At 48.1% G+C, this 24,247-nt stretch overlaps 1 protein-coding gene across 1 annotated transcript in view; it reads right to left on the bottom strand.

Moving 5' to 3' along the window:
- The window catches only part of FAT2 (FAT atypical cadherin 2), a 56,879-nt gene that overhangs the window by 2,363 nt on the left and 30,269 nt on the right, over nt 1-24,247 (bottom strand). Inside the window, exons 10-23 of the mRNA XM_064672002.1 lie at nt 19,532-23,584; nt 17,079-17,275; nt 16,281-16,434; nt 15,321-15,554; nt 14,149-14,538; nt 12,622-12,836; nt 11,892-12,029; nt 11,008-11,151; nt 10,571-10,768; nt 8,696-9,503; nt 7,774-7,919; nt 4,396-4,837; nt 1,830-1,983; nt 34-626 (exon numbers count right to left, since the gene is read on the bottom strand). Coding sequence (XP_064528072.1) covers nt 34-626; nt 1,830-1,983; nt 4,396-4,837; nt 7,774-7,919; nt 8,696-9,503; nt 10,571-10,768; nt 11,008-11,151; nt 11,892-12,029; nt 12,622-12,836; nt 14,149-14,538; nt 15,321-15,554; nt 16,281-16,434; nt 17,079-17,275; nt 19,532-23,584 — 7,866 coding nt within the window. The remainder of the gene's footprint in view (nt 1-33; nt 627-1,829; nt 1,984-4,395; nt 4,838-7,773; nt 7,920-8,695; nt 9,504-10,570; nt 10,769-11,007; nt 11,152-11,891; nt 12,030-12,621; nt 12,837-14,148; nt 14,539-15,320; nt 15,555-16,280; nt 16,435-17,078; nt 17,276-19,531; nt 23,585-24,247) is intronic.

The following is a 24,247-nucleotide window of genomic DNA, read 5'->3' as shown; positions in this document are numbered from 1 at the left end:
ATGTAAGAGCAAGAAAAAGCTGTGGCTACTGACCCATCTCCTCCCTGGCCCAGGTGCACTTGATGAAGGACTCGTTGTCGGAGTTGGAGGGGGGTGCAGCGGGGGGCAGGTTGGGAGCCACACTGCACACGATGGTGCCCCGGTGCTTGGGGGCGTTGGCAGAGTTGAAGGTGACGAATTCGGGGGTGCCGGTGGGTTTGCGCTGCTCCGGCGTGGCCCGGTCCAGGTTGTTGTGCGCTGCGTCGCTGAGGATGTTGAGCTCGATGGGTGGCACGGCCTGGGTGCCCACGCCCACGCTCTTGGAGAACTCGCTCTTGGAGAGCAGGTCGGGGTCCTCCCGGGCCACGGGCTTGTGAGCCTTGGCGCGGTGCCGGTAGCGCTTGCGGATGAGCACGAAGGCCACGACCAGGATGGCCGCCCCCACCACACCCGCCACGATCTCCGCGATCTCCTCGGGGCCCACCGCCCACTGCGTGGGCACGATGGCGGGGGTGATGATGGGCTGGGTGCAGTAGTCCCCTTGGTAATCAGAGGGGCAGATGCAGTGGACAGAGCCCTGGCTGCTCACGCAGCGCCCGGAGTTGCGGCACGGGTTGTCTTGGCACTCCTCGGCCAGCTTCTCGCACCTGCGGGGAGGAAAGGATGGAGACAACCACCATCAGCCTGGGGATGCAGCTAGAACTGCCTTACCCTGTTCAGGGCTCTGACTTAGACCAGCCAAGGATGCTCCATCCCCATCTGCTCTCCCTCCCTTGCTTCTCCTGGCAGAGGACTGTGATCCTCGAGTTTAAAATTATGCTTTTCAGGAGACTGTGTTTAACAGGATGGTCCTACTTTTCAGTTGAATGCAGCAGATTAAAACGGGAGCCTTCCTGCCTCAAGAGGAGAGTTGGGAGTTCTAGGGGTAACAAAGCAGAGAAAGGTGCTTCCATTCTGTAAAATTAGGGAGCTCAGGGTCAGTCTGAGGTGTGTTAACCTCTTATGAAGTTCACTACACCCTCCAGGCTCTGTGGGGTCTCAGGATGGTTCGTAGATGCCTGCAGGTTGCAGTAAACATTTGAAGAACAACTACCCTAAGAAGCTGTGAATGGGCATCCTTGTTGCAGAGGCTTTTTGACATTTTATGAAGCACCTGCAGAACTGGGGTGGAATTTCTGATTCTCTGTCTTGCTCCACCCCACACAACCTAAATGTTTCCTGACAGTACCAGGACCTTTCCTTCCAACAGCAATGGTCTCCCTATGCTAGAGGGAATATGCAATGCTTTATCGGCTTTCCTTCCTTTTCTTTTTTTCTCATTACTGAACAAACTCCACGAGGTCTGGGCTTCTCTTGTTGTAGTCAGTGTTTTAGGATGTGTGAGCTGGTGTGCGCATCATGCACCCACAGCCTCCACCGGGACACCTGGTGATTTCAGATATTACACTGCCACCTAATGCTCAGCTACAGGCTTGTATTCCAAGAGTTGAACAGATAATTTCTGCCTTTGCCTTGATCCACAGGACCAGTGTTCATCCTGGCTCAAGGGCTAAGGCAGAAGGATGAACTGGGCCAGCAAGGACATGCTTTGAACCTGCCCCACAGCACCTGCAGCCATCAAAGTATCTGTGAGGATTTTTCTGTTTTCCCTCCTGCTCAGAGGAGATGGGCACTGCGTCCTGGTCTGCTCAGCTCTGCCCTCAGACACCTCCCTGCTGCAACGCTTGGGTACCTGCAGTTTGCAATTAGTCCCAGCGAGTCTGGTGAGCTCCAGAAATGTCCACTGCTCGCTGGTAGAGACCACCATGGGATGTCACCCATCCCAAAGCCCCCCTTTGGGGGGCCCTTACCTCTCACCCAGGGACCAGTCAGGGCAGTGGCAGGAGTAGCCGGTGGCAGAGAGGGTGCAGGTCCCACCATGCAGGCAGGGCTTGGACTCGCAGGGACTGTCCCCAAGCTCGCAGCGCTCACCAGAGAACAGCCCGGGGCAGATGCAGGTGTAACCTAGAGAGGGCGAGAGCGAACATATCTGTATGGAAGAACTGGCAAGAACAAGGAAAAGCAGTGACCGGTGGCACCCACAGAGGGCTCAACACAGCTACCTAAACACAGGTACTCGCTGCTGCAGCAGGGCTGTGGGGCACCCAAGCCATATGTGGCTGGTGGGTACATTACAGGACGTGGTGTGGTTGCCAGAGGCTCTGGGGCAATGCAGAGGCACTAGGGAGCTGTTTGAGCAATGAGTCAAGCCCATCCTGACACAGGTCTCTCCTGCTAGGGATGCAGTCAGGGCACGGCATTACTGGATGGAGAAGCTGAGGGACAAATTCAGGATAAAGGAAGGGGAGCCTGGCTGGCTGATTCACAGTTTCTGACTCTCTTAAATGCAATCCTCTCTAATTTACTGTTCTCAGGAGTCTTTGGTCCTGTGAGTTCTCGCGGTATGAAGTGCCTGTCTCAACATGTCAGGTTTCTCTTGCCTACAGGAGATGTCTGTTTGGAGCCAGAGAGAAACCAGGCACAGTAAGGACTCAGAGGGGGCTGCTGCTGTTTGTGTTTTTGGCTGCTGTTTAGTGTAGCCCTTAGCATGGGAATGTCCCTGGCTGTGCTGAGCTCTTGCCAGTTGCTTGGCTGGTGGTGCCATGCGGGAAATTCAGAGTTTCCACCTTGTAGCACACTTGAGAAGTCTTTGCTACTCATCCACAAGCTAAACAACCCTGCTTTAGAGCAGGGGGTGAACAAACCTGTTTCCACATGCGTGTTAGTGGCTGTACAACAAGGACGTGCTGGCACTCGTGCAGCAGGTGCTGGACGTTGCCCATAGGGCTGCGTGTGCCCAAACACACATGTTCTGGCTCACATGTGTTTGCACCCTGTGGTCCTGAGCGCTGTGGTTGGTGTGGTGGCTGGTCTGGCTTGGACCCTTCTCTGCACAGATGTGTTCTCACGCGGCCACGTGGCTTCCCTGGGCTCGCTCACACAGGCGTGCCTGTGCCTGTAATCCCACGCCTGAGATCCCTGGGCAGGGCTCTGCATAAACTCAGTGCTGCCTGCTCTGGTCTCCAGGGCTCAGCCAAGCATCCAGGATAACCTCACAAAATAAATGTCTCTTGAGCAACCCCTTCCCTGCAGCAATGTCCTGCCTGGGGCCATGTCCCACAGGCTCTTTCCTGGGCAGTTGGGTCACTTGCAGGAGAGGTTGATCACCTTGGAAGGAAACCATGGGAAGGGCACAGGATGACCACCAGTTTATTAGTGAGGGAGTGATTTTCCTCCTCCCCCTCCTGCTGTATTGTCTCTGCAATAAAAGCAGGGGATGCCTTGAGGTAGAGATGCATTTTCCCCTTGTACAAGGCTTTGAGCCCCTTGCAGCCCAGCCAGAGAGGTTTTCTGTGCAAAGGGTCTCAAGGCTGAGGTGTGAGTGCCAGCCAGACTAACTGTTCAGTACAGATACACCTGGTGTCAAACAAGTTCACCAGAACCAGGCAGCTGCTGAGTCGACAGGGCTGGGAATCTTGTTCCCAGAGGCTGCGGGCAGGGCAGGAGAAGCTGTGCTGCCTCCTCTGTCCTCACTTGCTCGCTGGGCAGGGTGTGGGCTTTGGCAACGGCCCCAAAGAGCACAGAGCTGCAGGAGGAGCTTCTGCCCCACACAGCAGCCTGGGAAGCACCCCTCTGCCCCCTGGAAGGGCCAAGGGGCAGGCAGTACCTCTCTCGACAGACAGGGTGTTGCAGGGTGCAGCCCTGCTGTGCTGGAACCTAGAATATGGTGCAGGGCAGTGACACAAAGGTGGACATCCCTGGGAGCAGTTCCAACAAACCCTGTCCCTGTGATACAGCTTGCTGTGGAGGAGCCCCTCTGATGTGAGGAACAGGGCAGTGGTGAGACTGCCTAGGGTGGGCCTGCATCAAACCTCTGTTGAGTGTCTGCAGCCCATTTTAGCCTGGGACTCTTGGATTACAGCTTACGGTTTTCCCATATCCCTTTGCATAGCCCTGGGGAGTCACTCACTGCAGTGGGAAGAGACCAAGATTTTGGCTTGTTTCTGCCCAGATACAATCATTGTGTGATCCCATCTTGCCTGATCCCAGCCTTGTTAACAGCTCCTTAAGCAAAGAGGATGCAGAGGGGTGGGTGGAATTTCTATTTGCATTTGAGTTTTTGGCACCACTATGCTCTCCTATGTCATGCACACTCCTTAGAAACACCTTCCTGCCCTGCGGGCCAAGGTCCACTGGTGAGAGCCAGGATGATGATCTCATACCCTGCAGCTGCTGCTGCTGCTGCACTGAGTCAGGTATCACTTGAGGTCCCCTGGGACAGAGCACCTCTGGTTCTCCCCTGGAGTAGCCCCTCCATCTTTCCCTCCCCTCCCTGCTTATTGCTCTCCCACTGCTCTGCGTGGGATGTTCACATACCTCCTCCGTGAGTTTCGGAGCACATCCCGTTGTTGAGGCATGGGTTGCTGCTGCAGGCACCAGTGGGGGAGCAACACTGCTTTATCCCCACCTGCTCCATGATTTCTTTTGACTGCCCTTTCCCAGGCAGGAGAACCACTTCTCTGCCGTTGATGGCAACCACATCCAGGCAGCCCCTGAACCCCCGTGTGACTCTCTGGGAATGCAGTGACTGCCGGAGGCCCCCAAAAATCAGGTCTCGTCTGCCCTGGGAGACACTACAGGTCCCTGGCAGCTGGAGAGAGGCGTTTCCCAGGCCATCGATGAGCAGGCGGACGGACATGTTCTTCACCTCCAGGAAGACCGAGTGCCACTCGCCGTCGCTCACAAAGCGTGAGGAGGAGAGGTTCCCGGTGGAGTTCCCCCGGCAGCTGTACCCAAGGTGAGGCACCCCGTTAACCATCTGTAAAACACATCCCAGAAGTCATGGTTAGCTGCCATACAGGTGGCTGCTGTTTATGGAGGGTTTCAACCTCCTCTACTTTGCAAAACACCTTCATCTCTGGCACAATTTCACCTGTGGTCCTTCCCTGGAGCCTTTGACCAGTGTGCAGGGAGGGAAGCTCATCTTTCCACTTAACAGAGAGCAGAGCCATGTGATGAGACTGCTGCATCTGCTCACTCCTTCTCTCACCTCCCTGAGTCTAATCAGAGCCCTGGCATTCAGACTGTCCATAACTCCATCACCAGTTGCAGAGGGACCACGTGGTTTTTGTTCTGTTCTCACTGTCTCATGAGTGGTGGAGAAGGTGCTGGAGCAATTGCCCCTTTGGCACGGGAGAGGGTACTGAAAGCACCTCATCAAGGAGGAGCACAAGTAGCTTTCCCTGGAGGAATGACTGTTGCACTTGTCTCCTAACCAGCGTGCTGGAAAGCCAGGCCAAAGCTGCTGATAGGTGCTGCCATCCATTCCTTGATCTCCAGTAGATGGGAGGGAGACAAGATATTGAGCTGCTAAAAGTGAACCACTTTTAAAAGTGAACTAGTGTCTTCTGCATTACACTGGGACATTAAAAATACCTATTTGTGGCTCAAGGCTCATCTTTAAAACTCACGGAGGAAGGAGAAATAAAAGGTTAGCTGTGTTGTTCTATGGTGAAGACAGAAATAAACCTTTTCTCCCCAGTGCTTTGTTGATAAGACCTCTGTCTCACAGAAACCAAAAGTCTATGGAGAAGGAGAGAAGAGATGGGATGGAATGAAATGCTCATGGAAAACCTGCAGAAGCTTGCTATGTAACATTAAGCAATTCATCATAGGCAAGAGAGATCTCCATGGGGGGCACTAGAGACAGTGATGAGGGGTGATTCTTGGAAGGGACTAGAAGAGGAGGGCTGATTATGGGCTACGCTGGCTCTAGAGGAACCTGCATAAAATATGATGGGGCTACTCTGGAGGGGACAAAAGCAGAACAGTACAACAGTTAACTCTTAGAGAAGACCACAGTATAAATAAGTCCCAGTGGGAGGAGAAGCAACTGCTGAAGGAAGGAAGGAAGAATAAGCTGGCACATGCCATGGAAGGGCCTCAGGGCAACGTGTGTGTAAATCTCTTTGCACAATTGGCAAGCTCACCAGAGAACTTTGTCACTTCACTTTATCTGGAGGAACATGATTTCATTTCAGATGGGTCTGTAGATTTGCCTTATCAATTTCTGGGGCTGGGAGACAGCTGAGAACTCAATTCCCTGAAGCAAGAAGTGACAGGCTGCCAAGTCTTTCCCAGCTTGCCTGGTTTGCCATCCTCTTGCTGCAACCTATTTCTGAACATCAGGAGAGCCTAGTGACTGGAAGGGCGATGGTATTCATGCCCTTGGGAGAACTCATCCTCTTCACCAAATCTACAAACCAGTGCTTATGGTTCTTTCAAGGCTTGGGCTCACATCTGGAGTACTGCAGTTTATGAAGCTTAAAATCTCGAGGGATTCCTTCATTTTTATCAGGCCAGATGGTTTAGAAAAGTTTTTATCCCTAAGATATTGTTAATAGAGCAAATCAGGGAAGAAAGGAGTCACAGTCACCTTTATGGTGGAGGCTTTCCTATTGAAAAGCTTCTGGAGAGATCTGGGTATAGAAGATCACAGGCACACTGAACTCTGTCAATAATGAGTCTTTTCTCACTTGACTCCCTGTGTTAGGCCTGGCTCAGTAAAGCTTTCTGCCATCTCATCCTGTCTCAGCACCATCCGGAGTGCTGAACTCCTTCTGCTGAAATACTTAGTGACTCTCCTTCCCAGAGAGGGGGTAGAAAGCTAGAGACTTTTCTTGAGAAGTTTTTCTCATCAGCCCTTTACAGTGCAGCTTAAAGTCATTCTCAGAGATGGGTACAGGACATATGGATGATGTTTCTCTGCAGGAGAGGAGAGCAGGAGTGATGGCTGTGGCAGCAGGAGCTTAGAGTATGTGCAACAGGCAGGTCTCTGGGCGTTGGCTGCTGTGCAGCTCCCTGTCTGTGTGGGTCTTTTATAACAGTGGAATGAAAAGTGTTTCACAATAGGAAGATGGGGTTGTGAAACCATGAGAAGGGATGAGGGAATTCAAGGACAGGATGAACACTTCCAGGTAGGTTACAGTGTGTAGATCTCCGTGTGATTAGTCTCAAGGACAAATCTCTGTAAGCTGCTAAGTATGTCCTGTGATCTTATTCTCCAATTAGTCTGAATTTAATTGATGAGGTATATACAAAACCCCTACTCTTTAGTCATCTGCTGCTTTCCTTCTGTTGCCGAAGTGGAAGAGGGAGACGATCTTTGAATGCTGAGGAGGTTCAGCATTCAGTGAAAGGGAGGAGAGTGATCAGACTGAAATGTTCCTGGCTCTGCAGGTGTCTTAAATAGTGAAATCATTTGAAGAAAGTGGTTGAAAAGAGGGGTGTGTGTGTGAAAAACATAATTTGGGACTCCTGTTTTTTTCTCTTTTGTCCATTGATGTAAAGGACCTTTAATTTGAGGTTTGGGAGGAAGCTTGCCCTTTGCTACAATGGAAACAGATTGGTCTGAGGACAACTCCACCTGGTAACTCACACCTCCTGAGAGGTGTGATATAAGAGAGGAATGAGAAGCAAGCTGTAAGGAAAGAATGTAGATCTGCTATGGGTGTCTGCTGATTTCACACCAGAGACTAGCACATGCTTTCACAGATGTGAAAAATGATTCACTAGCTGAGGGTGCAGCAATTGCCAAACTGTGCTTGTCTCTCACTTGGTCTTCCCAAGTCTTACATTCAGCTAGATGAATGACTAAGGGTACATATTATTGCATCTTCTTTCTGTGATTCCCTTCCTTGAAAGAGGAAGGTTTTTTTAACTCTGGAAAGAAACCCCTGCCATTGCAATACACACCTTCAAAGTGGCGTGGTCTGTCCCGTTGGCAGAGAACACGACCGCGTGACGCTGGTGGGTCTTCAGGCGAAAGTGCATGTGCCAGGAGCCGACCTGCGAGTGCTGGTACCAAATGTAGCTGTGCCCCCCAAACCTCACAGCTGTTCCTGAAAGGAGAACAAGAGAAAGATCTCATCTTTGTCGCTCTTTGAGGCTATGGACTGGATCAAACCTTGCCTCTTTTCCTCCCTGGATGCCATAACTGTCCAGGAACAGCCTCACCCATGGCAATCCATGCACCACTCCACTGCATCTCCCACAGGTCTCCTTGGGAGCTCCCAGTATTTCTTCTATGTACTCAATTGTGAAGCAACCCTGAAATGTCAGCCTGACTGACATTTCTGTCCTCTAGAACCTTCAAGGTGCCCTAAGCGGGGTCTACAACACCCTTAAAATTTCCTCATCCTCAGTAAGTCTTTATATTAATTCTGTGGCATCCATTCCTGCCCAAGCAATGTTAACATTTATCCCTGATATTTCCATTTATTTCTTGGAGTAGTCTAGAGTATAAAAAATATGTTTTATTTGTCTTTAATTTATCAGTTAGTCTGTGCTTTGCTGGGTTTAGGATCAACACAGGAGCTCAGGGATCGATATTCTGATCTCTGAGCTTCATTACCTGCTAGGTATGAGTGACTCTTCCCAGTGAGAGAGACAGATGTTGCTGCTATTAAACGCTACAGGAGATTAATTTAAAAAAAAAAAAGACTGTGTGAAACTTTCAAGCTCTAAGAATCTAGTTTTAGGTTCGAAATTTCAGGCAGAGTTTGGGTCACTGGGCAGCCTAATTCCATGAGAAATCCAGGTGCTTTACAGTGTACTGAAGGAAAACACAGTATGGCCAGGTTTACAGGGTAGGACACTGCTGGGAAGGATTGCTCACCGTTGCAAGAACAGATCTGCTCTAGGCTGTGGCGGGGGGTGAGGACGCTGAGTCGGGCAGTGCTGTAAGTGGACATCATGCCTGGATCCAGCTGAATGGTCTCCTTGCACACACGGTGGGCACAGTCTGACCCATGACATGGCACATGAATCGCCTTCTTCATCCGGAGACCAACGAGCTGGTCCATCTCCCCCGCTGACACAGTGAGCTTATTCGCCAGGACCCGGGGCTCGTACAGGGAGCCGTGTGGCTCCCCGACAGCCAAGAGCAGGTCCACTCCATCAGAGGCAGCTGCGGGCTGTAAGCTGGCCATGTGGATGTTTTGGCGCCGGGTGACAAGGATGTTCCCCAAAAATCTCTGCAAGTTGCGCCAGTGGTCCCCCACAAACTCCTCAGGGGAGAGGTGTCGGAAGTGCAGCACCACTGCCTTGTCCAAGGCCTCCTGCGTGAAGCACCACACGTGGACGTTGACGCTGGTGGTGGCTGTGAATGTCCCATCGCTGACTGTCACGTTCAGAAGGTAGTGGCCGTGGGGAAGCTTGTCCCCAGCAATGATCTTCCCATCTGCAGCCCCGACAGAGAAGAGCCCTTCCTTGGGCACTTCTGCCACCAAAGTGTACAGCAGCGTATCATGGGGGTCTCGGTCCGTGGCGTGGATCTTGCCCAGAACGCCCCCTCTGAAGGCTTCCTCGTTGGTGGTGATAAATATTTCCAGGGGAAGGGCTGAGGGGGCATATTGGCTCTGCTCAGTCACTTGGATGTTTATAAATGCAGATGAGGACAGGGGAGGGATACCACTGTCAGAGACCTGGCAAGGAAAACAGAAGGATCTGTTATGGCCATGTGCTGACTGACTGACACCTCACCTGACTGGACGGGCTGACGAGCGAAGGTAGAAATGGGTGGAATCTGACAGGCAGTGGTTGGGAATGAAGAAGGGATGGGGAAAACTGGCAGCAGTGTTGGACCTGTGCCTGGAGACGGCCCCAGGGAAATGGCAGCACGCCTTCCAGCATGGAGACTGACCAAGGCCTTCTGCTAGTGGTGGGGTCACACTCACTCCCACGTGTGCTCATCAGCAGCTGAGGCACACCTGAGCAGGGCTCTGAACTCCTGAGGGTTAATCATGTTTTGCTCCACTGCCAATCTTTGGGGTTCCATGTGTAACTGAGTGTACAGAGATATAAAGCAGTTACACACATCAACACATTTGCTCCCCTTCCAGACTGCCTAAGCCCGTGTCCCACCTCTGTCTAGCATGAGTCAAGGAACCTCAAAATAGAAAAATGCGAATAATCAGATTATAGGATAAATTTCTCCCAAATGCTAAGCAGTTAGAGGTTGAGGTTTGTAATATAATAGTACCTAGCTTTTAGAACAACTGCCATTACTGAAGAAGTATGTACTTTACATCTTATTATCCCTTTGTTTGTAATGGACTATTCTTACTGATAACATTGAAAAATAATTAATTCATTCTGCAACAATAGAAATCCTTTTTGAAGAGGAACTTAAACCACTTCTTAAATGACAAGGATAATTAGAGAAAGCTTGTAGGACCAGATCCAGGTCTTGCTTTAAATTGGAATTCACTAGAATGATTATGGGAAAAGCATCTGTCTAAGGAAACTGCTGACAGAGTGTTTTTTGTGATCGTATTATCTGATTTTATCAACACAGAAGCTGGCCCCCTGCTTCTTGTGGGCAGACTGTGTGGAGAAATAAGCTCTGGAGTTGGCTCCAAGCTGCACAATTTGTGTCTGGATTGGATTTCTTCAAAGCCAGAGATGTTTTCATTCAGCTGGGCCATCCTAATCACATATTGTTGCTATTTGCTGGGGAATTCAGACACCAGGACAGTAACACAGGCTCTACCTGGACTTGCAGTAGGTACTGTTCTTTCATTCTTCTGTTCAGGACAGATGCTGTCACCAGCAGACCATTCTGGGTGACATCAAAGGCCTTCCCATCGTTGCCCTGGGTGATCTGGAATGAGTACGGCGGTCCATTTTCTGGGGAGTCCCTGTCGCTCATAATCAGCTCCAGGACGCTTGTACCCACGGGAGCATTCTCCTGAAATGGGGAAATACGCTTTTGGAAAAAGATAAGCAAAGAGAAATGGCTCAGGGGAACCTACAGTGCCCCCGGAGCTGCTGGGTCAGGAAGAGGGAAACAAATCCCACCTGCCCTGTGCATCTCTCCAGAACACACAGAGCACAAAGAAGCTTCACCACCATCCTGCCCCTCTGCTCCAGCAGCAGCTCATGCATGAGTTCCTTAACACCATGAGAACAGACTGTGTCCTGGCTTACCTGCACCACCACACTGTAGTTGAGCTGGAAGAACCGAGGAGGGTTGTCATTGACATCAGACACATGGACATGCACAGGGACGTCACTGAACTGAGGTGGGTGGCCGTTGTCCGTGGCTCGAACTGTCAAGGAATAACTGGGGATCTGGAGGATTTGTAGTGCAGGATTACTTTGAGAAATGGCAGAATGGTGGCTTTTTCACATTGAAGTTTTACCCCGCTGCAGCTTGTTGAAATGCCTGGGGCCATGTACTGCACCATAACAACAGCTTTGCCCTTGGCTAAGGCTCTCCACCCATAAACCTCGCTCAAAGCTCACTGCTAAACAAAATCAGCCTCACAACAGTTGCAGAGAAGAGAAACAGCTTGCCAAATATAGATGAGACCAAGCTGGGCATATATCTGTCAATAATGGTTTAAGCTGCTGCTATTTTATGAATGAGAGACTGTCCAGGTGACCTTTCCACCTCCTCCTCACACCCGTTTTCCATAATTCTCTGATGCAGGGAAGCAGAAGTCAACTGTGTTTGTTTCCACTTTGGGCCTGACTCTCACTCAGACAGCTTGAAATACCAATGGAGCAGACAAAAACTCAGAGTTGTGGAAGGTGTCCCTGCCAGTGGCAGGGGAGTTGGAACTAGATGATCTTTAAGGTCCCTTCCAACCCAAACCATTCTGTGATTCTATATTGCCTTTCCTAAAGCCCAGCCTTCCTACTGCAGTATACATGAGTCTAGAAAATGACTGAATGAAAGACTTGTCTTCTACTAACAGTATTATGAGTAAATAATTCAGGAAACAGGAGGTAGCTGAGCGTATTGTGCTCCCTTAGTTTTTTGGGGCACATCTGTTTCAGCCTTCTTGTTCTCAGTGTCTCAAACTCACCTCCTCCCTGTCCAGATGCTTGGCAATGCTGATCTGCCCACTTCTGGGCTGAATGGCAAAGTGTCCCAGTGGGTTCCCTTCCACGATGGAATATGTGATCTGATTGTTCATTGCTCCATCCAAGTCATCAGCTGACACCTGTTTGGAGAGAAAAAAACCCAGCTAGGACCCCTGGGCCAAAAAGGTTGTTCCATGGAGGAGCTTGTGCAGGACCTTGTTGTCATTTAAGGGTATTGGTTTGAGCTTGCCTCAAATGAGGAGGGGAAGGAAGGTGGTTTAAATAAATGTCATCCAACAGTTTTTTCAAGACAAAATTAATCTACAGCAATGGCATTCTCCTTGTCCCTTTCCTCACTTGACCACCCCTGTGATGGTAACAGGCTAAACAGGGAACTCCACAAGGACTTACCCTGGGCTCTGGTATTCTGCCCAGAATAGGGTATTTGCCTTCTTCTTCAGGCATTTTAGCTCTCTTGGGAGGTTCTCAAGGCTCCTGAGCCCCTCCTTAGCTTTCACTTAAAGATGTCTATAAGTGTTCTCCACATCTGTGGAGTGTCAGGAATTCTGGCAATCATCCTTTTAAAAGTCATGCTTTGGTCTTAGATGTTGAATGTCACAAACCCACTGAGGTGGCTGTGTCCAAGGAAAAGTAAAATGCCAAAGAGGAGAAAATAATGCATAGCCCAAGAAAAGAACAGGCAAAGACAGCTGGGCTGGTTTGTAACCATACCGTGAGGATGACTTCTCCAACTGCAGCGTCCTCCCGGATATCAGTGAGGTAAGGGTCTTGGATGAACTCTGGTGCATGGTCATTGATGTCAGTTATGTTGATCACCACCATGGTCACATCGCTGAGAGAGGCTGAGCCCTTCCTTGTGCCCTCAATGGACAGATAATACTCGTGACTTGCTTCAAAGTCCAGGCTCCCGTTTATGTATAAGGCACCTGCATTGTTGGATGGATAGGAAAGGACAGAAGACACTCTGAATTAATGGCACGTGAGGTTTCTTGGAATACTGCAAATACACCAAGGCAGCTGCCAAACTTCCAGCTGAAAAGGTGTTGTTGACCTAGCTTTGACCTTCTCTGGTTAAATCGGGATACTGAAGGACATGCATCCCATAAAATGAGCTACAGCTGAACAGATTCTGTGATAACCTGCCTCATTCTGGTATCAAATGTTTGAAGAGGTGAAATAAACTTCTGGAAGGTGTCCAGGAATCTTGGCTGGAGATCTGGGACAAGACAGGATGAGAGTCAACAGTGCTCTTGAAAGCTGTGACCAAAGCAGTAGTAGAACATCACTGTGAACTGACACTGAACTGTGTCATAGGCAGGATGTAAAGGTGGGAGATGTAAATGCAGAGTTGTACAGGAGTTAAATGTGTGCAGCAAGATGCTCTGCTTTGTAAGTGAGGCTAGAGGTGCAATACAGAAATGAGGAGGCTGTTAATCTCAAAAAAAAAAGAGTGAGAAACATACTGAACATATGGACTGAAGACATAAAGTAAAAGCAGAAAAAAAAAGACCAAGGGTAGCAGAGTGTGCCTGGGTTCTGCACTGAAACTATCACAAATTTATTCCCTGGAAATGACACTGTTCTGTGTCTTTTAAGACATAGAAAACTAGTAAGAAGATTGGTGGGGAAAAATTAGCAAGAGTCTTGGGTACAGAGAAGCTGAGGATGGCACCACGGATGAGGATGTTACAGCCAAGGGCAGGCCACTGATGAGGCATCCAAGGGCTTGTTTCAGGGAGTTGACACTGGCCTTCTGAGAACAGCCCTTATCAGATCGCTGTGCAAACAGAGCAGTGCTTTATTTGGCTGGTAAACCTGGCTCAACACCTGCTGATGGCTAAGAGTAGTAATATCCATGTTCATTGAGTGCTACTTGATAAAGCTGCCTGTTACCCTGGGCTGCAGGTTCCTCGTGGGTTCAGAATGGAGAGACTTTTTAAATGAAACCGCTTTCTCCTGCCTTTTGAAGTGGAAAAATTTCTCCATGTATCCCTCATTCACATGGACCTGCCTCAGGACCCAGACATATAACAGGAATTTTTCCATTAATTTCAGTAAGATTTGGATCAATCCTTAAGTGACTTGGCTGCCAAAATTTAAAGTAGAAAAGAAGACTGTAGTCCCTACCCTTGTGCTGGCTGGGAGCAAAAGGGGAAGCCAAATGGAGAACCAGAAAAGACAAGGACAGCCTTTGGTGTTGGCTCAACCTGGACCTGCTTGGGCACAAGGTCATTTTACCTGTGTTTGAGTTGAGCTGAAACTTCCCGTGGTCGTTGCCATTCACAATTTCATACTTGATCTCTGTGTTTTCTGCATTGTCCCTTGTCAAGGCTGACAAGTTGAGGACCTCCGTACCCACAGCCACGTCTTCTTTTACCATGGCCACATATTCAGGGGCCAGGAAAACAGGCAGGTACTCATTTAGATCCACAACAGAGACAGTGACAGTGCCAAGAGCAGAGAGGGGCTGCGGGGAGCCCCGGTCAGTAGCACAGACAGTCAGCTCAAATGCTGAGTGCTGAGAATCCTTCAGAGGCTTTTCCAGACGGATCACCCCTGTGGTTTCCTCAATTGAAAAGTGTCCATTGGCAGAGTCAGACAGAGAATAGACCACCTCAGCGTTGAGACCTGCAAGGGTAAGGGACAGGCAGCATTAATTCATGGGTAGGAATGCTGCTGTTTTTATTTATTTATAATCCATTAGGACTGTGTGTACTTAAGGACCTTCAATTCCCAGGGAAAATGGAGGCTGTATGAAAATCATATGAACACCAAGTGTGTCCCCGTCCATCTGCAGGTTCAGACATCCAGTCACTCTCACCATTATCCTTCAGTATCACCTCTGTATTAACTGGTGCTTCCCATTTTTATTTTCCTTCATATCTGCTTCCAAAGAAGATAAATATGATCCTGCTTCTCTGTCACCACAAATGCAGTCTCTGCTGGAGAGGTTTATTGAAAGCTCCTTTCCTAGGAGCCTTACCTATGTTTCTGAGAATCTTTGTGTCCTCTGAAGGACCTCTCCATCTGTATTATCTACTCCATCCAGATCTAAAACTCCTTTTTTCCTTATTATGCTCATTCTCAGTCTCCATCTTTGATAGTTTCTATCCTGTTTGGATCCCAGATAAACTGTGTCACATTTTTTGCTGTGCATCACAGTTAGTTACTGAGCATGTTCTTAAAGTCTGTCTTTGCATGTTTCTACAGATACTGCACTTCAGACAGGGCCACAAAAATGCTGATGCCAGCCTGCTAGTCAAGGACATGTCAGCAACGAGATCCAGGCACATCTTCGGCCAAGATTCAATCATCTGTGCCCATCGTTGTAGCCCTTCCCTAGGTTTCAAAGGTTGCTATTCAGGATGACAGATGAACTCTACTAACAAGTAAATCCCATTGTGACTCACCTTCATCAAGGTCCCTGGCAGCAACCACGGCGATGGGTGTCTTTGTTGTGGTGTTATCGAAAACGGCCACGGCGCAGTGACTGGGGAAGAATCTCGGTGCATTGTCATTTGTGTCCTCCACAATTAGCGTTACATCTGCCTGGCAGGAACGGCCCCCGCCGTCAGTGGCTTTCGCAACGAGGTGGTACGTGGGTTTCTGTTCGCGGTCCAGGGGTGCAGATGTGGTCAGCTCCCCTGTGGGAAAGAACGGGAGGTGGTCTTGTCTCCCAGCAATTGCAGCCGCAGCCTACAAGACCTCAGGGAGGTTCAGCTGCCTTCCTGCACGAACCGTGGGAGACAACAGACCAGGCTTGGACACCTATAGTAATTCAGCTAATAGTGGTGGTGTGTCCACACCACATTGCTCAGGGCTGTTCTCGGATCGCTGCCAGCCAGTGCCCTGGCAAGGCTTGGCACGGGGAGTCCTGCAAGTTCAGCTGAACTTCATGCAAGGGATGCCAACATGGGATAAAAGTGCTCATAAATAAATTGTACTTCTAAACACACCTTTATAAACCCCACTACACTGAGCTCCAAGTGAGCTCTAGGACGATCACTGAATCTGCTTGGGCAAATATACTGCATGAGATCAGATAAGAGCTTTTCAGAGTTTTTAACTTGAGTTTTTGGCTCAAGTAAAAGACCTCTTGTCCTGTTAGCAATGGTGTCTGCCCTTCATTTTAACAACACTAATGACAAGGCATCTAACAAAAGCTAGAAGGAAGATTGAGAGCTCAACCTCCTCTACACTGTGTTGCAATAAACCTGCCTGTTTGCCATTCCCTCCTCACTTGGGAGAGCTGGAATGAACAGCCCTTATGTTTGCTCAAGAGGAGATAAGTGTTGAGCCATGCTGGGAGCTTGGATTTCTCAGGAGCGGGTGAGGAAGAGGATTAAGGCATCCCATTGCCCTGCTCTCACCTGTGTGTGGTCCCAGCCGGAACTCCTCCGCGCCGGGGCCGTGGAGGCTGTAGGTTATCTGGGCATTGCTGCCAACGTCGGGGTCGGTTGCTGATATTTTCAAAATGAAAAGACCCGGCCCAGAATCTTCAGAGACTCTCCCAGTGTAGAGTATCTGACAAGGACAGAAGGTGTCATTGGCATCTGAGCCACCTCCAAAATACCTTCATCCCTTACAGGGAGGAGCAGACTAGGAGGAGCTTCATAGGGAAGGATAAACCCTTATATAAAATCCCTGTGGTTTACAGGGGAGCACAGTGTGCCTCCCATTGCTGGCTGCTGGGGTGTGGATTGGGACCAGTGAACTCATTTCACACAAGCCTTTGAATCTCCTTTGGGAAGCAACCACCTCTGTTCTTTCTCACCATGGCTAATGTCCACACCAGCGATCAGCTCTCTACAGCAACAAACCTTCTGATGGGAATCTCTCAGCACAGCAGGATATAAAACTCAGTAATTTACATGCCCCTACCCAGGAGGCTTCCTGGCATTGTTTATCTCCAAAAATTATCCTTCATAATGCTTAGGCTCTCACTTACTGCTGGCAAACATGCTTGGAGGCTAGATTTAATGTGCTTGCTTGACATGCAGCTTAATTAAAATTGCTAAGCATAATCAAAGCAACAGGATCGTGTGAGAAGAATTACGACAAGCCAAACCCTTTAACATGCTCTGTCTGTTCTTTCTTCTTTGCTATTGTGTTCTCTCCTTCCCAGGCTCTCCCTTCATGCCCCTGATGTCCCAGAACAGACGTCTTACCTGGCCGCACTCAGGGCTGTTGTCATTGATATCCAGAACAAAAATTTCCACTTCAGTGGTAGCCTGGAATTTCCCATCAGAGGCCATAACCTTGAGGAGATATTTCTCTGTATCTTCTCTGTCTAGAGGCTTCTTGGAAGAAATTGTCCATTCGCCCTCAATTTCATTAACTGTGAACTGTCCCAGTACGTCTCCTTCTAGAAGGGGGCAGGAGGCAAGTAAAAAAAGGCATTTACTGAGTGCTGAAAACCAGAAGTGATAAGGAAGGGGAATATAGGTGTGTCCACTGTGGTTCCCTTAGGAGACCTGAAGGACTTTGATGACCTTAGAGTCTTTTCCAACCTATATGATTCGATGATTCTCTGACTTGCACTGGGGATGTAGAGAGGGCACTGGTGGTGTATCCAGCAGGTGAGGAGCATTTGGTCTGCCTCACTGCACAGCTGGGAAGTACCCTGCCTGTTTCAGTTATTCCCTGTCTGCATATTACACTGGAGGGAGGAAAAAACTCCTGATTGCAAAAAGGTCTTGGTAATGTTCTGCAGATGTGCATATTCATTGCCTCAAAACCACATTGTCTCACCTTCCCAAAGCCTGTCAGTCTTTCTTAGTGCATGTTCCTAAAGGGATCTGAGAGTTTCAAACACCCTGCAGATATTAGTTGGATCTTACTGTAACGGCACCACATAGAGTTGTACTTCCTCTTAACCTATAGAGATATTTAATATATAGCTGCACTTTCTGGGGCTACTTTTTGATTCTGTAAGAGCCAAATTATGTGAGACAGGTAAATCCAGGCTAGGCAGGCTCTCTGGTCCACCAGACTCATGCTGCTCCTGCTGCTGCTACACAGATTAGATTTTAAATGGGCTGGATGCTGCCCCTGGAGAAGCCCTCTCTTTTGGCAAGGAGCTGATGTCCTCTGCTGACCTGACACCACTGGGCAGAGAAGGGAGCACGTTAGGCAATGGGAATCAATGAGGAGAGCTGGCTGGGGGGCTTGTTTGTGTTACACTCTGAAGGGCCTCGCACAGCAGGGTAAATTAAATTCACTCCCTTTCTGCTTTCCCTTGCACTGCAGTGATGAGGTGGTGGATCTGGAGGCACAATGAGACCTCTGCTAGCCCTTCTTCTGATGCTGGGAAACACCAGCCCACACCCAGATTTAATTTCTGTGCGTCTGAAATCAATGTGAACAGGGCTCTGTGTTCTCAGATCAATACTCCTCTCCTTTGCTGCAGTTGCATTTACATGTTTATGGATAGAATTTGACCTGTGCTTTTAAGTGCATAGCAGAGAGAGAGCACAAGGTGCTCACCTGTAACATAAGTGTGCATCCTTTCAGGTTTAAAGTAGTTGGAAGTTACTATCTTTAAGATGGCAGAAATGTGAATACATAAATGGATTAAATCTTTCCTCCTAAAGGCTTGCAAATACCTAGGCATGCCATAAACCAATTCAAAGTACCAGCATTCCTTCCCTGTTTTGGATGGTTAGAATAATAGATAACAGGCTGCAGCATGATCTGGCTAAATGTTTTGACCCTGAAGGGTCCTCATTTGAGTTTGAACAAACATTTTAATTTGAAGTATCTGCTCCAGGTCTCAGAAAGACCCTTTAGGGTCAAAAAAATACTGTAAACTCAAGCTTCTACTTGTGCAGATGCACATAAAACTTTCAGTGTAACTTTTTTGGTATTTTACAGCAGTGGTTAATTTTAGTTGGCACAAGTGATGTTTCAGGGATGCAAGAGTAATTTTTAGTATTTCTTGTTAGCCAAAACCTTTACTAAGATTGACATGACAGTCTCAAATCTCTCCCAGTGCAGAGTGGCAACTGAAGCCTTGTTTGTTAAGTCAGACTCCAAGTGGCTTCATAGGAAACACATTTAACACCAGAAAGTTATACACATTCTATGTGCATATATATAGTTATTAATAAATACAGACAGGCTACAGGCATATATGTAATGTATAAACTGACTGCACTGTTGGCAGAAGAAAAAACTGGGTCAAAGAACTTAAATACAGATCACAGTATCTCTGTGAGAAAAATCTTCCCTCCTCCTGTACCACCTCTTCTGTCCTTCCAACAGATATTACAATTACACTGTCTTAATTATTCCTCTGTTAGGAAAGTGTAAATAAATATTTCTACAGTACTGTGTAATTACTTATATGGATTTTATTTATTCCCAAATAAATAGGACGATTCAGTGGTGAGATAGTTATTATAATGACAATTCCACCCACTGCAGTTAGTTACTAAAGAGTTTTGTATTTAACTGAAGAGTCCAGCTCATGACAGAGCCTGGGCTTCATCTCATCTGCTTCTGATAGGCCTGTCAGTACAACACCATTTCTGCCTTAATATCCTGTAAGGCAAGCTATCAAATCCTCACTTTGACACTCTTGTCCTTGCTCACTGAAGATTTAAAGCCAGGGAAGACTCACCGGTTATGTAGCACGTGACGCGCCGGTTCTGCTCAGAGATGTCTGCGTCGACGGTGCTCAGCGTGACCACCACCTGCCCCGGCTCCGCGTTCTCAATCACCGACCCCTTGTAGAAATCTGAGGTGAACTGTGGAGCATTATCATTTTCATCGGAGACAGTGACCTCCACCAGGGTTTGGGAAGAGAGCTGGACTTTCCTGCCGTGGTCAGTGGCCACCACATAAAAGCGGTAGATCTCCTGATCCTCGCAGTCCAGCTCTTTCAGTGTGGTGATCCACCCACTCTCACCATCAATGGTGAAGAGTCCACGGAGGTTGCCAGATTCTGCTTCCAGACTGTAGGTCACCTGCCCATCGCTTCCCATGTCCTGGTCGTTAGCTGTCACTTGAATGACTGTGGTGCCGGAAGGCATGTTCTCCATGACAAAAGCTTTGTAGGGATCTGCCTCAAAGACAGGTCTGTTGTCATTGACATCCTGCACTTGGATGTTCACAGAGACCAGAGAGACCAGCTCAGTCTCCTGATGTGAGCAGTGAGCCATAACATCAACCTGGTACCACTTGGTGGTCTCATGATCCATGGGTTTTTTGATTTTCAAAACCCCTGTTTGTTCATCCACTGTGAACACCTCATCCTTGTTACTTTCTGTAGTGGTTCCCTTCACCAGGCTGTATATAATGGGATCCTCTGCAAAAGCTTTGACTGACCCTATTTCTGATCCCTCTGGAAGATCCTCAGATGCAGAGAATGTATAAAGGGGCTCAGAAAACCTTGGCAATGTCACCTCCCTGGGGACAATCTGGAGATTCACTGGGACAAGGGAGTTCCAGTGAGGGGGTCTGCCATCTTCAGCTTTCACCTTGAAGTTAAAGGCTCTGTTTTCTAAACCAATAAGGCTCTCCTTGACCTTAACAACCCCAGTGGCAGCATTGATCTCCACAAGGTCTTCTGCCACATCTTCAACGGAGTCAACAGAGTAAATGACATCTGCATTTGCACCTTCATCAGCATCGTAAGCCAGTACTTGGATGACGGGGGAACCTTTGCTTACATTGGACTGGATGGACAGTGTGTATTCAGAGGCTTTGAACAGAGGTGGGTTGTCATTCTCATCTGTAAGGATTATTTTTACAGTGCAGAAGGCCACCTTCCCACCCCCATCCTTGGCCATGACTTTAATGGCTATGACTCTTTCTGTTGAATTTTCCCTGTCCAGCTTTTGCAGTGTGGAAATACAGCCTTTACTGTCTATGGAGAACTTCTCATGGGCAAGTTTATTTATGATGGTATAGTCTATGGTGCCATATGGGCCACCATCTGGGTCAATAGCCACCAACTCAATCACTTTGGTACCTATCTCAGCATTTTCTGCCAGCTCTGCCTCGTACACGTTCTGCCGAAAAGAGGGGCTGTATTTGTTGGCATTTGTGGTGTTGATATACACAGGCACAGTGCTCTTGAAAACTCCATCTGAAGCAGAAACTCTGAGATTGTAGGATGGCTCCAAGTCCTTTTTGCAGCGGTTGAACATGGATATTATTCCAGAAGTGCTGTTGATGGCAAAATGCCTATTGTCATTGCCCGAGAGTATCACGTATTCCAGTCGGGTGGTGTCTCCACTGTCAGGGTCCAGGGCCTGGACTTTGATCACGATGTGCCCACACGTAGCCATTTCACTGACCTTGGCTTCATACTGAAGCTGGCTGAACTCAGGGGGATTGTCATTGATGTCTGTCACATCTACAATTACCAGGGCATCACTACTAAGTGGAGGCATCCCATGATCTGCAGCTCTTACTTTCAGGCGGAACTGTTGATTTGTTTCATAGTCAAGTGCTTGAGCTGTTGCTATTTGCCCTGTGCCGGCATCAATATTAAAGAACTTGGTAGAATCTGAACCATCATCCACAAGCTGATAGGAAACTACTTTGTTTCTGCCAGAATCCTTATCAGAAGCAAGGAGTTGGACAACAGGAGTTTGTGCTGGCAAACTCTCCGAGACAGACGCTGTGTAGACGATTTGAGAAAATACCGGGGGATTGTCATTAATGTCCTCTACCTCCACCTCCACTCTGGCTTCTGAGAAGGATCCCAGCGCTGTGTCTGTGGCTCTAACAGTGAACGTGTGTTTTGTCTCTAGCTCGTAGTCCAGCTGGCCCGTGACAGTCAGGACACCAGTTTTGAAGTCGGTGTTGAAGAGTTTCAGGGAGTCTTCTTCCACAATGTTGTAGATGAGGCGCAAGCCTTCAGGGCTGCGAGCCTGTATGTGGAGGATAGATGTGTATGGGGGGATGTTTTCTGGCACCTTCACTCGGTAGTACAAACTTTGGAACAGAGGGTTGGATTTGTTCCTCACACTGATCACAACCTCCTCTTCAGCATGGAGGGGAGGCTCTCCTTTGTCCTTAGCAATGACTCGGAGGTTGTATTTATTTAAAGCTTGATAATCAAGAGGCTTCTTAAGGGAGATGTCTCCTAGGTAAGGGTCAATCCGAAAGTATTTGTAGTCCTCTGCAAATGAGTAGGTAACAGCTCCATTATCCCCTATGTCTTTGTCTGTTGCTGACACCTGGAAAAGTACATCACCTGGCTCCGTGCCGTCCTGCACCGAGGTGTAATATGGCACATTCTCAAACTGTGGTGGGTTGTCATTGACATCCTCTACATAAACCTTGACTGTGGCTTGGGACACTCTTGGTGGTTTCCTGTTGTCCTTCACTTCCACAGCCACCTCATGCATATCTTGCATTTCGCGGTCAAATTTCACACCCTTGGTCTGAAGTACTCCAGAGGCCTGGATCATCTTGAATCTTTCCTTTCCATTCAAGAGAGAATAGGAAAGGGGTTCATTTAGCTGATATCCCTTGACCCCAAGGATAGTTAGAGTCTTCTCATCTGTGGAGTTCTCCATCACAGTTGCTGTATACACGTCTTGATCAAATTTCAAGCCAGTACCTTGTGCTTGAGTTAAGTTTAGCTTAACCAGAGCAGTACTCTTATATAAGCCATCACCAGCTCTGACCATGAGCTCATGATAGCTCCTGAGGCCGGTAGCATTAAGAATGGAGATGAGACCCGTGAGAGGATGAATATAGAAAGCATTATCAAGGTTCCCTTCCACGATGCTGTAGGTCACCTCCGAATCTGCATCTTTTGCTTGCACTGACAAAAGCTCCATCCCAGGGTGGGCGGGTAGCAAGACAGAAAGATCGTAAGTGTCTTTCAAAAAGACTGGAGGTGAATCATTCACATCTTTAACGTGGATTGTGACCTTGGTGGGTTTGGATGCAAATAAGCTGGGACTTCCACTGTCGTGCACATGTACACTGAAGTGGAAAACTGGGGTGAGCTCATAGTCTATATCAGCACGACTGGTCAGTGTCCCTGTGCTGGGATCTACAGTGAAATATTTCAGTGCCTCTGGTTCCAAAATCTCATAGACCAGCAGAGCATTGGAATCTTGATCAGCATCTGTTGCATAGGTCACGAGGGGAGCATTGCTCTCATCCAGAACCATGCTTTGTGATGGAGCATTCTCCATGATCCAGCCAACAAAGGAAGGCTTAACGAAGATGGGTGCATTGTCATTCTCATCTATGACATAGATAAGTACCACTGCATCCATAAAAGCTCCAGCCATGTTGGTGCCACGGACCTTCAACTGGTAAAAAGACACCTGCTCAAAATCTAAGCTCTTCTGAGTGGAAATAAGGCCTGACTGATAGTTCATGGAGAACACTCCATCTCCATTTCCATCTTTTATTTCATAGCTGACTGGTGACAAGCTTGTGGCCGAAACCTGGATTAGAGGAGAGCCAATAGCAGTGGATTCACTGATCTCTGTGATGTACTCGGCCTCTGGAAATTTTGGAGGGGTTCGATCGGAGGGTCTAATGCGGACATGGACCGTAGCAGAATCCTTAAGCTGAGGGAACCCCCGATCTTCTGCTTTTACAATAAGAGTAAATCGATCCTGTCTGGACGGATCCAGTTTCTGGGCAACTGTAATAATTCCAGAATATGGGTCGATGCTAAAGAAGCCTTCCCCATTACCTGCAAGAAGAGAAATTACAAAGTGAAGAATGCAGACACCACATTGGTTTTGGTTTTCTGAACCTCTTTTCCATAGATTCTGCTGATTTCAGACCTAGTTAACATATGTTTCTTTCACTGGGAAAAATTAATTAATTTCTAAATAATTTTATTTATAAGAACAATGAACCCATTGAGATCTGTGAGCTAACTTTTGAATCAATCAAAATGTAAATTGGAGATAAATACCCTTCTAATTTAAGCATATTTAGTGGTGGCAGAGCATGTGCTTGAAGCTTTTGCCTCGTGTGCAGAACATGGTAGCACAGATAGTACTAGTTCCTTCAAGCTCTGTCATGCTTGTAATTACCAATGCTTCAGGAGCAATTAAATCCCTCAGTCCTTGATCTAAATTGCAGTGAGAAAGATGGAGCAAAGGATGGCTTGTCTCCTGCAAAGAATTTACCAGCTAAATAGGCAGTGTGGCACAGACATAAATACTTCAGTTTTAACCTTTAGAGTGAATGATAAAATACTTGCCTACTGAACTTGCATGACCCAAAACCACCAGCAGCCAATGCTGAAGGTGTCCTCACTGTTCTCTGAAGATGTATTTCTTGGTAGAAATGGTGGAACTGATGATGACTGTTGTGGGAACTGGAGTACTTTCGCTTAACAACTGAA

Source organism: Pseudopipra pipra, chromosome 15 (genome assembly GCF_036250125.1).
Source record: "Pseudopipra pipra isolate bDixPip1 chromosome 15, bDixPip1.hap1, whole genome shotgun sequence".
In the NCBI taxonomy this organism is placed as follows: Eukaryota; Metazoa; Chordata; class Aves; order Passeriformes; family Pipridae; genus Pseudopipra; species Pseudopipra pipra.
This window is presented reverse-complemented; position numbering and strand designations above follow the sequence as displayed.